This window comes from Ictidomys tridecemlineatus, chromosome 11, assembly GCF_052094955.1.
Source record: "Ictidomys tridecemlineatus isolate mIctTri1 chromosome 11, mIctTri1.hap1, whole genome shotgun sequence".
In the NCBI taxonomy this organism is placed as follows: Eukaryota; Metazoa; Chordata; class Mammalia; order Rodentia; family Sciuridae; genus Ictidomys; species Ictidomys tridecemlineatus.
Window position 1 is genome coordinate 121,800,187 of NC_135487.1, and position 12,329 is coordinate 121,812,515.

At 42.5% G+C, this 12,329-nt stretch overlaps 1 protein-coding gene across 1 annotated transcript; it reads right to left on the reverse strand.

The window, feature by feature from the left end:
- Positions 1–4,374: 4,374 nt before the first annotated feature.
- LOC101966583 (T-cell surface glycoprotein CD1a) lies at positions 4,375–7,686 on the reverse strand. Its single transcript, XM_078024952.1, has 6 exons — positions 7,626–7,686; positions 7,018–7,272; positions 5,972–6,253; positions 5,509–5,790; positions 5,029–5,119; positions 4,375–4,853 (listed from the first exon to the last, which is right to left on the reverse strand). The coding sequence occupies exons 1-6, from the start codon at positions 7,684–7,686 to the stop codon at positions 4,811–4,813; spliced, it is 1,014 nt and encodes a 337-aa protein (XP_077881078.1). The 3' UTR covers positions 4,375–4,810.
- Positions 7,687–12,329: the final 4,643 nt, after the last annotated feature.

Below are 12,329 nucleotides of genomic sequence, written 5' to 3' on the forward strand. Positions count from 1 at the left end.
TATAAATTGAATAATGGATTTGTAAGCCTATTGATAGTGGTAAGCTGTTCAAGGGCTTAAGCCTTCACATTTTTAAGTTATAAGGATGTTAGACTTTGCTTTAATCACTAATGCCAGCATTGGGAAATATAAAAAAAATAATCTACTTTATGGTCTTCCATAATGTTTGTAAAAACCCTGACATTACCAACCAGACAGTTTTGATGTTGCAGGTACTTTATTCTGTACTTTGAAATCAAAATATTTTATATGACATTATATATTTATTATTTTTCCTTGAGAAAGTATCCCTAGCACAATTTGTTAGTCCAGTTCAGTCTCTTTCCTACAGAGCATAATTACTTTCCAACATTTTTGTGCATTGTGTTCTATAGTTGGAATCTTAACTACTGGTTATAATTTTCCTGTATTAATCATTTTCCTCATGAGTATCGTTCACTCTAATTCCTTTCTCACATTTTTATTGATTCTTTTTAGGTATACATGACAGTAAAATCCATTTTGATATAATTATATAAGCATAGAATATATATTATTTTAATTCAGGTCCCGGTCTTGTGGATGTACATGATGGTGAGATTCACTGTGGTGGATTCATATTATGTACATAGGAAAATTATGTCAGGTTCATGCCACTCTTTCCTTTTCCTATCCTCCCTCCCAGTTGTGCTTCTTCTATTTAACTATTCAAACTATTTGATTTTTTTATCCCAGTTTTTTCCTTTCCCTCACATTTTAATTTATTAATGTATCATCCTTCTGTATCTGTGGTCTTCTAAAATGTGTTGCTTTTGTGTAAAACTCGAACTGTAACACAGAAGTAGAAAACAATGCTTCGTGCATAATGCACTTCATTTAACATGCTCTTAAAGACCTTCCGACAACACTCTACGTCTAGCCAGTGTCTGGCCTCTACACAGGACCCTACAGTGTGCATCTACCACATTTCACTAAACCGGTAACGTGTTTACCACAGGGTAAGCATAACAGATATGCTTATAGCACCTCGTGACCATTAAATCGTTGTGACAAACATCATTGTATGTTCCCTCGTGGAACTGTGGAGACATTATGTTCAGAAGTGGGACTTCAAGCACAACATGTACATACTTAGATAAGACACTGCCACAAGCTCTCCCTAATCACTTCACCACATTAATGCAGGAGGAGTCCAACTATTGCCCATTCCTTCATACACTGGGTTTCTCTGGATTTCTGATTTTCCCAATTGGTAATGTAAAATAACACTTTCTTTTAATTTTCACTTCTCTAATGACAAGTGCATTTGAGTATCATTTATATACTTTCATCTTTAGGGGTTTTCATCTCTGAGTGGGTTATTCACATACTTTGTTTATTTTGTAAATTTTGAATCTTCTTATTAATGCTTGTGCAAAATTATCTTTTCATCCTTCAAAACACTGACAGAATATATCATGCCTTAATATAACTGAAGAAAACAATAAGGAACCTTTTCAAAATCACTCACTTCCTCAAGAGCATAACCACCACTTTTGTTCCTGGTCAGTGGTTTGACAAAAATTCATGAAATGTCCCAGAGAGGGGCTAATCCACATGCCACAGTTAAGACCAAAGCAGTAAAAAAGTTGAAAAATATAGAGACTTGTATTTTAAAAATAAAATAAAAGAGATATGTTTTAATAAATAGTCAACTTCAGGAAGAAAGTGGGAGGAAGAAGGATGTAAAAGAATGTTGCCACCAAAAGTAGAGATCAGCTGAGTCCCCTGACGTCTGTGTGCATCTAGCAGGATGATGTCAGCCTCCAACAAGTGGACACCCAACTTGATGACCTGAAAAAACTCAAGAAAGCATATTGGCCAATAGGACTGAGAAATCCAGAGTCATGCAGGTTTGGTTACAGTGGATCAGGACTCTTCTGTGAGTTTGTTTCCTCTAACTTCTGGTCTGTATGATTTCATCCTTAGATTTGTTTCTCACATGCTGAAAAATGACTTGGGGAAATTCTACCCAGCATGAAAACATCCAAAACAAGAAAGAGCATCTCTTTCCCCCACCATCAAATGTGAAAATCGGGCAGCACATGAACTGAGCCATGCACATTAGGACAGGTGCATACACTGCCTCACCCCTTCGAGAAAATGTAAATGGGTCTCTGATGTTTGTCTTGATTTATAGATTACCGGTGTTCCTTAGCCTGTCATATTGGGACCTCGTGATTGTCTTGTGCTGATCATCGGTGCTGAGTGAAGTCAATCAACTGAAACCCCATTGCTGCCATACAATGTGAGACAGTGGACTGGAAGCTACATGGTTTGTAGCCAGTCATGTCCAATCCAATTAAAAAGACTTCAGCTGTCCCAGCGTTTATCCTCCCCCTCCCATCTTTTATCCTCCCCCTCCCATCTTTTTACCTTTTCCTCTGCACTCATCACAACTTCTTTTTCCGATTATTGTCCTGTACTTTGGAACTACTCTCAGTTTTCAGTAGGTATATTTTTCATACAACTAGTAAGAGTTAGATGCGTGATGAAGGAAGGACAAGGGATGCTTCAATGAATTTTTCTGGAGGAAATCCATGGGGAATTTTCTTAGGTGTGCTGTCACCTGTTCCTGGTCCCTCTGTATGTTCCCCTTGCCCTGGACTCCATTTTCTCAGCTTCCTAAATGAAATAAGGCTAAGTCCCTTTCCCCCAGTTCATCTCAACTAATTCTTCCAGGAAGCGAAGAAAGAAACAATGAAAATAATAAACTGCACAATCAAATTGGGTAAGCAAAATTTTCAAGCTCAAAACACAGTGATGATTTTTTTTCCTTCCAATACTTTAAACTCAATATGCACCTGCTGCTTAGTGAATGTACAGTAGGTGCCTAAGGACTGTTTGTTGAATAATAAAAATACTCTATGATTTTTAAAGTATTGAAGTCTAGTCATGGAGGTCTTGACTCACTAACAGTCGAGGTCATTATTACATCCCCATTAGTCAGGACTTCTGAATTTCTCTACCTGTGGATATTTGTAACCCTGCAGTAAGTACTCAGAGTGCTTTTGTGGTCATTCATGGATATGTACAGAGTGGTACAAAATGGGAGTCAAATGAAGAACACATTCCCTATGAAAGCCAAAAAACTTGATGCTCTGTCTTCAGGTTTCACTTCTGAAATCTGGATGAGCATTCTTTGTGTGGTCTACCAAGTGCCATGTTTTTCACACTTTTGTGCTTTTTGTTACTGATTTTGCCAAGTAAAATGATGCCAAACACATCTCTAAAATGCTACCTAATTTCTTAAACTGAAAAGGCTCTGATGTGTATTACAGAAAAAAATATGTGTTTTAGATAAGCCTTGTCAGTGTTATAATGCTGTTGCCTGAGAGTTCTATGTTAATGAGTAAACAATGCAATACACTGGAAAAAGAAAGATGAAATTTGAGGATTAGTAGGTGAAACTAGTTTGTAAAGTAACTTCTATAATGCTACGATAAAGCTATAACAAAAACTAAAATTGGAGTTTCTTGAAATGACAATAGATTATTTTACATATGGTAGATATTGTTGTAAGAAGTTTGAAAGCCAAGGAAATTTATGATAACATTATTCAGGGTCACTTCTCAAATAATCATGCAATTTACAGTAGTAAAGATATATTAAGTAATATTTTCAAACAAAATACACAAAAACAAGGTTATGTATTCATCAGTTAACAAAAATATTGTGAACAGAAACTCAAAGGAACCTAACCCTCTATTTACCCTAGGAGCATGGCTCAGGGTTCACTAAGGAAGCATTTGCAGCTGTAACTGTAGAGAACATAACTGCTGAGAATGCACCTTACTCACCTGCACCTACTTCAGCCCTGAAGAACATCATTTTGACTCCTCACTTTTTATTCTCTCTTCAGTGATGCCCTTGGGCCATATTTCAGGTATCACCACCATGAGGTGCCTCTCAACCTTCAATGCATCGATCCGTCTTCTGATGATTCTGTTAAAATGAAATTATAATTCAGGCCACAGAGTCTACATAGCTACCAAACTCCATTGTAATCAATCTGCTGTTTGACCATAAACCACACAGAATATGGAAGACCTTCATCCTTCCCTGATCTTTCAGTTTAGAGCACTTGGAACAACAGTTTCACACTAATACTTCCCTAAATGAATAACAGAATCAGTAAGAGGCAACATTGTATTTATTCTCAGAGGCTCAGAGAAAAACTGTAGAATTAGGAAAACATAAAATCCCTTGGCCAAGCAAGACTTGAAGTCGGGCATGAAATGTCTCAACTACAACTCAGGTGGCACAAAGGCAGAGAATTTAAAAAGAAAAAAAACTGCAAACATTACATAAATTCCATACAAGTTTTTATTGAGAACATGTTACATGCAGGCCAGACACTTCACCAGGGATACAGATAATTCAAAAGCACATACTTTGCTCTCAATGTTCTAAAAACTGAAAGAAAGAAACAAAGCTACACAACTGCCACAGAAGTGGGCAGTGAGGGGTACAGTTGACAGGTGGGGATGCAGAGATGGAGGGGAGATGGCTCCCCACTGTGGATCAAGGAAGGACCCCTGGAGGATGTGACACCTAGAATCCTTCTGATGATCCACTGTATCTAACCCAGCAGAGGTTGCTAGGTTCCTGTTCCATTCACAGGTAAAGTCTCAGCCCAGGTCTGAACACACATCCTGCAAGATTACATTGAGCATATATTGGTAACTGAACATGAACCAGGTAAATTACAAAGGTTTCACAAGGACAGTTGAAGTGATGTCATCACCACGTGGTGTCCAGGTGTAGACTGGGTACCTGGGTCGCTGGGTCCTCACTTCAAAGGGACAGCACTGCAGGGAGCTTCACAGTGTGTCCTACGTGAACCAAATGAGAACAGAGAAATAACAGACCTTCATGAGGTGGAGGTGAGAATAGAGGAGAAAGTGGGAGTAGGGCTGAGAGGAGAAGGAAAGTGAGGAAAAAGTCAAAAAAGAAGGGAAGACCATGGGGAGGAGGGACAAACAGAACAGATGGATACAAAGAACTCACCAGCGTTTCCTAAACCAAAATCCAAGACCTGTCAGAAGAGCCAGGGCCACTGTCACAGCCAAGAGGATCCAGCCCAGGGCACTAGGAGGTGCTGCAGATTCAAGGGGACACCAGGAAGATGTTTCCAATCCATTCCCTGTTTACCCCTCACACTCCCTGTTTGCTGTATTAACTATTTTCTTTCAGTTTCTACTGCACCAATCATTCCTCCTATTTTATTCTTATCCCTTTTCAGAGAGGAATCCTTCTTCTATCCTACATCTTTCTGATCTGTAGATGCAGAAAGATGTAGGATAGAAGAAGGATTCATATTTAATAGGATAGAAGAAGGATTCATATTTAATTCTTCCATTCCTTGGAATAAAATATTTGTCTTCTTTTAGGTCTAAAATTCCTAATCTCCCAAATTTTTAGCTGGCCCTTCAAGCTCTGCTATAGAAGACCACCTCCCCCCATCTCAATCCTGGGTCCGACTCTTACCCCCCCAGTAGAGGACGAGGTCCTGCCCTCCTAGGCTGCTGTGCTTCACCCTGCAGGCCAGGCCAGCTGCCTCCCCAGCTGCCACATCCAGGGTTGCTCTGAGATACCACGTCCCATCACCATTGGGCAGGATGTCACCTCTCTGAGTGCCCAGCTGCTCCTGGTCACCTCGCATCCACATCACCCACACGGGCTTTGGGTAGAAGCCAGACACATGGCACACCAGCAGCAGATGGCCAGGCCCAGGGCTGGAGCCACTGGACAGCCAGGCCTCGGGCTTCACTGCAAAGGACAAAAAACACATCCAGACACAGACTCTAATATATACTGAGAGGTTCATAACTCCACATGAGACTACATGGATATATCTTTCACCTTCTGGAAATGTCACACATTATCTTCTTTTTATCCTGAATTTGACTTTAAAATAGAAAAATTTTTTGAGATGTGATACAAGACTGACCTTGTCGCTGGAGATGAGCCTTCCCTGCATCTAGAAGACCCAAGGTGAAACGTGGGAAGGTGTCACTGAGGAGCAAATGTGCATAGCCTTGTACAAAGCCTTGGTCCAGATTGAACAGTTTGCAGAATTCCTGGGCCTTTATTCCACCCTCTGGAGATGGTAACCATGTTTCATTTTGGAAGCTCAGGAAATCAGATCCTTGGATAGCTAACTGCAGGAAGCATAGGAAGCCCTTCCCAGAATTCAGTTCACAGCCTGTAGCCATCTGCATATCAAAGGGATCTGGGGAAGAAGAGTCATGAATTAGAAGAGAAAAGGGAGAAAATGGAATAAGTGGAAGCAAAAGACTATAAAAGCAGAAGGGAATTTGGGGAGTTTAGGGGATGGACCACAGTGTGGTTTGGTCTGAGGTTCACAGAAAGGGGAACTGGTAGGAGCTGGAGGTGGAGGAAGAGATGATAATATGAGGAAGGGAGGGGGTTGTTCAAAGGTGATAGTGATGGTGGGGGGTGAAGGACTTCATGTGAGAGAGCAGAGACTCTAACTAACCAGGGTGAAAGTATTCATGATAACCATAGCAGTTTAGATGGGGATGACTGAAGAATGAAATGGGAGAGAAAGTCACATTTTAAGGAGTCAACCAAAGAGTGAGGAAGCGGAAGGCACCTGGCTGATTGCTGGGGAAAAGGGTGGCCACCGGATGCCTCTGAGGGGAGATAGTAACACACAGCCCTGCAGGCAATGAGGGAGCAGTTCACAAGTGGCAAAAACTGAAGTTTTTGAAGAATTGGGTTCTGGTGTATAGCACTTTACCAGGGTGTGGTTGCAGTTTTATGCTGAAGAGAGTGGAGTAAGATTGGAAACAGCATAGGCTGTTTACTACAGAAATAAGAAGTTCACTGAGGGCTGAGGATACAGCTCAGTTTATAGAGAGCTTGACTCACATGCACAAGGCTGGGGTCAATCCCCAGCACCACAGATCAAAAAGGTCACTGAGACACCCCCCCTCTTACCTTTCTTCTCCCCAGCAATGGAACTAAACTCACCTTCAAAAATGAAGTAATCAGTGTAAAATTCCTGAATTCCAATGAAGTTTTCCCAGAAAAAACTTTCCAGTTCCATCAACTCCCTGTTACTGAAGTTGCCCCTGGACCAGGGATACAGGTAAATGAAGGTATCAGAGCTGCTGTTCCAGCTGTGAATCTGCAGCTCCCCCAACCAGCCTGAGCTCAGATGTGCCCAGGAATAGTTGTAAAACAATGACATCTGGAGGAGATGGTAGGAGACAGGCTCCTCAGACCCTGTGATGAAGAATAGACAGAATGTGGGGAATGTGACATTGGGAGAGAGAGACTGGGAACAGAAAGTTGCCAGAGTGGGAAGACTCAGAATCTGGAAAAGTGGAGAGCCACCGTTACCTTAGCTGACAACTGCTGGCCCCCAGGGTCCCAGGCTCTACCAACCAACTCCAGGAGACCACGGACGGCATCAGTAAGGACACACAGAATGGGGCCAGCTTGGCACTCATTCTCTCCAGGTATATGCAGGGGAAACTACCATCACCACACACACCACACACACACACACACACACACACACACACACACACACACAAACATACACACACACACAGACCTCTTGCCACAATTCTTACCATATTCACTGTCATCACCTGGGAAGAGAGCAGCTATCAAGAGGAGTAGCAGAAACACCATGGCCTTTGCAGATGCTATTTCGTTCTCTTAAGAAAACTTGGCCTTTGATTTCTGTTCTAAACAAACCTACCCACAGACCTCTCTTCTGACTTCCTTATTCAACCAACAGACAGACCTCTCCTGCCTAAAGCAAAGAAAATCTGTTTCCACCCCAAACCCTGACCACCTACTCAGTTTCCCATTTCCCCTGCTCTTCTGAGTCTCTGCCCAATCTTCCAAATTCTCTCATTGTTATGAAATTCCTTCCTGGTCATCTTCCCCTATTTCAACTTCAATGCAACATGTTTTATGTGGCACTGAAAAGATACCTTATCACTAGGCACTCTTCTTTCAGTGCCAGGTACTGATCCCAGGATCATCAGCATTTTTAGTTATTGAATAATTGTGAATTATCCCCCATGTGCTCTCTTCCCTACCCCATCCCCCACTCCACCATCTTCATGTCACTGACATCACTGGTTACTTTATTTACTTCTTCAGAATCACTTTGGATTGTCCTCCACACCAGTATCAACTAATTAGTCTGTGGATCCTGTATCCAGGGCTGGCTCTGGGAGACATGCAGCCAGTCTAGTGATACACTTACTGCTCCAGGATCACCACCTTGAATTTTATAGTAATTTTTTGACTTTGTGTTTCATAAGCAAAGTTCAGTGGAAGTATGGGAGCTCACAGAGCCTCCCCAGCTTCTGTAGGATTCTCCCTCCCACAACCTCACCACAGGTGCAGCACCCTTCCACCTGCTCCTCACTGTCTGGGGCCCTGGTAACTCTACCCTATTCCTATGCACCTCCATCCTGCCACCACTGCACTGACCACGTCTCACTAAAGGCCCCATCTGCCATCAGCCTTGGTCACTGTCCCATGCCTTGCAGGTACAAAGGGAGAATGGCACATGCACCCAACAGTGTGTGGGCAGAACACAGGGGCAGCCATACCATCTAAAGTCTGCACCAAGTCATTTTGTAACTTGTCCACACTTATTCCAAGCACCAAATGCACCTTTATGTAATTTCATGTAATTTCAGTACTCAACCTGGTGCCAAGTGTGGGGAAGGTCAGTTCAAATTCCCACTTCAGTTCAGCAGAGGTAAGGATCATTTGAGCAGCTAGAGTAGCAGGAACAAGGTGGGGAAGCTTGCTTGTAGTCATGGACTAGGACACCCAGGTGTCTAAGTGCTCCTGCAATCGTCCTGTAAGTATCCTTGTGCCCAAGGCACATAACATTAGCAAGTCAAATAAAAACACAGAGACATAACCTTTCCTTGAAATAAGAAGTTTTTAATATTAGTACCTTTAAAAGCACTCCCTCCACTCCCTTTTGAGCATAAACCTTCTATTTTCTGAATCTTTATGTCTTCCCCAAATTCATTTACTGGAGTCCTAACCACCCATGGGATGGTATTAGGAGGTGGGGCCTTAGGGAGGTGATTAGGTCATGCTGTCTCCACCTCAGAAATGAGACTTGTGCCTTGTAAAGGGGACCTCAGAGACACCAAATAAACCTTCCATGATGTAGATCTATTTTGAAGGTGTCTTTGATGAACCAAAATGCAGGTCTCAATACAAACTAAATCTACTTGACCTTGGACTTTCCAGACTCCAGATATGTGAAAAATAATTTTTAGTGGTGATAATCCACCCACTCTATGGCATTCTGTGATATTAACTTGAATGACTAAGAGAAGGTTCTACATTTTCATTTTTCCCTGGATCCCACAAAATATATGACTGCTGCTCTTGAGTGTGGGATGGCAAAAGCAAGGAGAAGACAGTTGCAGTTGGACAGGAAAGAGAGCAAAGAAAATTAACTAAATAAGGAATGAGGTTCTGGGACCAAAAGGTTGTGAGATGATAAGAGAAAAGAAGGATATAACAGATGCAGGAGAAGGAGGAAGAGGGGTGTTTTAGTGAGCGTTTTTGCCTCTGAGACCAAAGGACATGACAAGAAAAATTTGAAGAAGGAAAATTATATTTGGGGTCTCACAGTTTCCAAGCTCTTAGTCCATAGATGGTCAACTTCACTCCTCAGGGCCCAAGGTGAGGCAGGACATCAACGCAGGAGAGCATGGCAGAGGAGAGCAGGTCTGGATATGGCAATCAAGAAGGAGAGAGAGAGAGAGAGAGAGAGAGAGAGAGAGAGAGAGAGAGAGAGAGAGAGAGAGAGAGACAGAAGAGAGACAGAGAGAGACAGAGAGAGAGAGAGAGCGCGCGCGCACTACCTCCATTCATCAAGGACAAAATATATGCTCCAAAGTCACATCCCCAGGAACCCACCTCCCCAGCCTCACCTACCAGCCCACAGTTACACTCAGTTAATCTTTATCAAGGGATTAACTTACTAATTGGGTTAAGGCTCTCAAGACCCAGTCATTTCATCTCCAAAACTTCTTGCACTGTCTCACACATAAGTATTTGGGGGACACCTCATACCTAAACCATAACAAGGGAGGCATAAAGGGAGTGGAACAAGAATTCAAAATTTCTTCCTCTCAACTGTCCCCTGGCAGAGTGGCTCCTGGTGAGGATGCAGGTAGCAGCTGGTGCTTGGGTCAGAGTCCCACTGAGGATCTGCAGCTCCCCAGGCCACTGCACCCTGAGTGAGCTCTCAGCTGTGGAGGGTGAAAGACAAGGTCTGAGGAGGAGAGAGGAAAGGATGGAAACTATTGGGAGCTGCCTGGGGGATGCTGAGATATGGGGGAGCTGAGAAAGAGCAAGAGTATAGGGGAAAAAATAAGAGACCAAATAGGTGGAAAGTGACCAGGACCAGAAAAAGAAAAAATCTTTGATGGTTATACACATCACTGATGGTAGTGTGCTCCCTGGTCACAGGAAAACAGGAGGAAAATACAGATGAGTAAAATCTATGCCAAATAGAACTCAGCCAGGCAGGGTGTTTCTGCTATTTTAGGGGCATCCATGATGTTAAACCCCAATGCAAAGAAAAGACCACCAACTCCAATTTTAAATCATATTAAAGCAAGCTTACATTGGTGTACACCAGAGCTGGCCAGGACTGACTTTCCCAAAAACCCTGGGCTAAAGACCAGTACCCAAGCTCTCTAGGAACACAATTTTATAGCACAAAAAGTTGCAAAATGGGGGTATCTTGAAAACTTACAGACAAAAGGATTTTGACAAGCATAATACAAAGGCAGATAGTAGGTTAATGATCTACATGGCATGATATTTTAAGGTAGGAAGCAAATTCAAATGCAAACATCAGAACTTATGAGGTTTCAGAGAGGGTTGTTACCGGGCCAGGGAAAATCAGGCATGGGTGGGTTCAAGGCATGGGCAGGCATTCCAAACAAGGTTACAAATCACAGTAATTTACAGTAAAACAGAAATTACTTTTCATGACTCTGTGATGAGATGGCTCCCAAACTCAGGATGGAATTAGGCTGAGTTCATCACAGGATTCTTCTCTTTGTAACAAGACCTTCTTTCAGGATTCTTCTTCTTGATTCATCTTTGCTTAGGCTACCAGCATGCTGTGTTCTTCCTAACACTTGTAACTGTTGCTCCCCTGATACACCACAACTGCTGAACTTCTCCTTCCCACACAGCTTCCCCGGGAACCAGGACATGAGCTCCCCCCTCCACAGGATCTCACTGTGCCATCTGACTTCCCCTCCTCACCAACACAGACCTCAATTTCTCTCCCCGAGAAACCCACCGCCTGTCCTAACTTCCTGCCAGCACTGTGCTTCTCCTTCCCCTCCACACGTCCTCAAGTTTCCCCTTGTCTTTCTGTCTTTCTTACATATAACCTGTGTGTTTTTTCCTCTCATACCAAATTTCTTGCAGTAAATGGAGCTTCAGACTGAGACTCATGTGATTTCGCGTACAGAACACCTGCACCAAATTGCAATGTCCTGAGTCTGGCCTCAGTGACCCTGAATGTAAAATTACTGGAAGGAACTGAATGTTAGCTGCTATCCCTGTGGCTGTGACATTCTTTGTGACTAGCTGCTCTCCCATATCTACCCATCCATGTGTCCTCTCTTCCCTACTCTGCTTCTCTCTCCTCTTTTTCTCCCCAGGTTTTCACCATCATTCTTCACTTAGCACTTATCTCAGCCCCAGGACCTCATCTCTCTTCTGTTGCTCCCTTCTATCCATTCAGTTTAACCTCCATCCTTCCTCCTTGACTCCCTTGACAATCTCAGTAAAATAATTTATCACATGGCCCTTGGAATCCTCTGTGTTAATGAAAAACACAAAGTTATGCAGTTGTTTCTGTCGAGATGGCTCATTCCATAGGTTAAAAAGACCTGCCAGTAGAAAACACCAGGAAATATGAGATTACATTTTAACTAGTTTAAATGCAGAGCGGCATTTAGAATAAAATAAGGGAAGTCCTTTGGGGGAAAAAGCAAAGACATGTAACACTGGTATCTGGCACCAGTTTTCACCAGATATTGTTACACCCAAGTTCCCTACAGGTTGGGCTGCTGTGGTCTCCTGGATCTGAAATTCAGGACTTAGGTCTCGGCAAACAAGGTCAGAATTGTAATGCAGGCTTCTTCCATGCCTTCAATTCTGAGACAGAATAAGCTAGAAAAAAAAAATGAACCCAATTATATACGGAAGGAAGCTGGTATATCTCCTTGCTAAATGTTGGTTGGTTGATTTTCTCA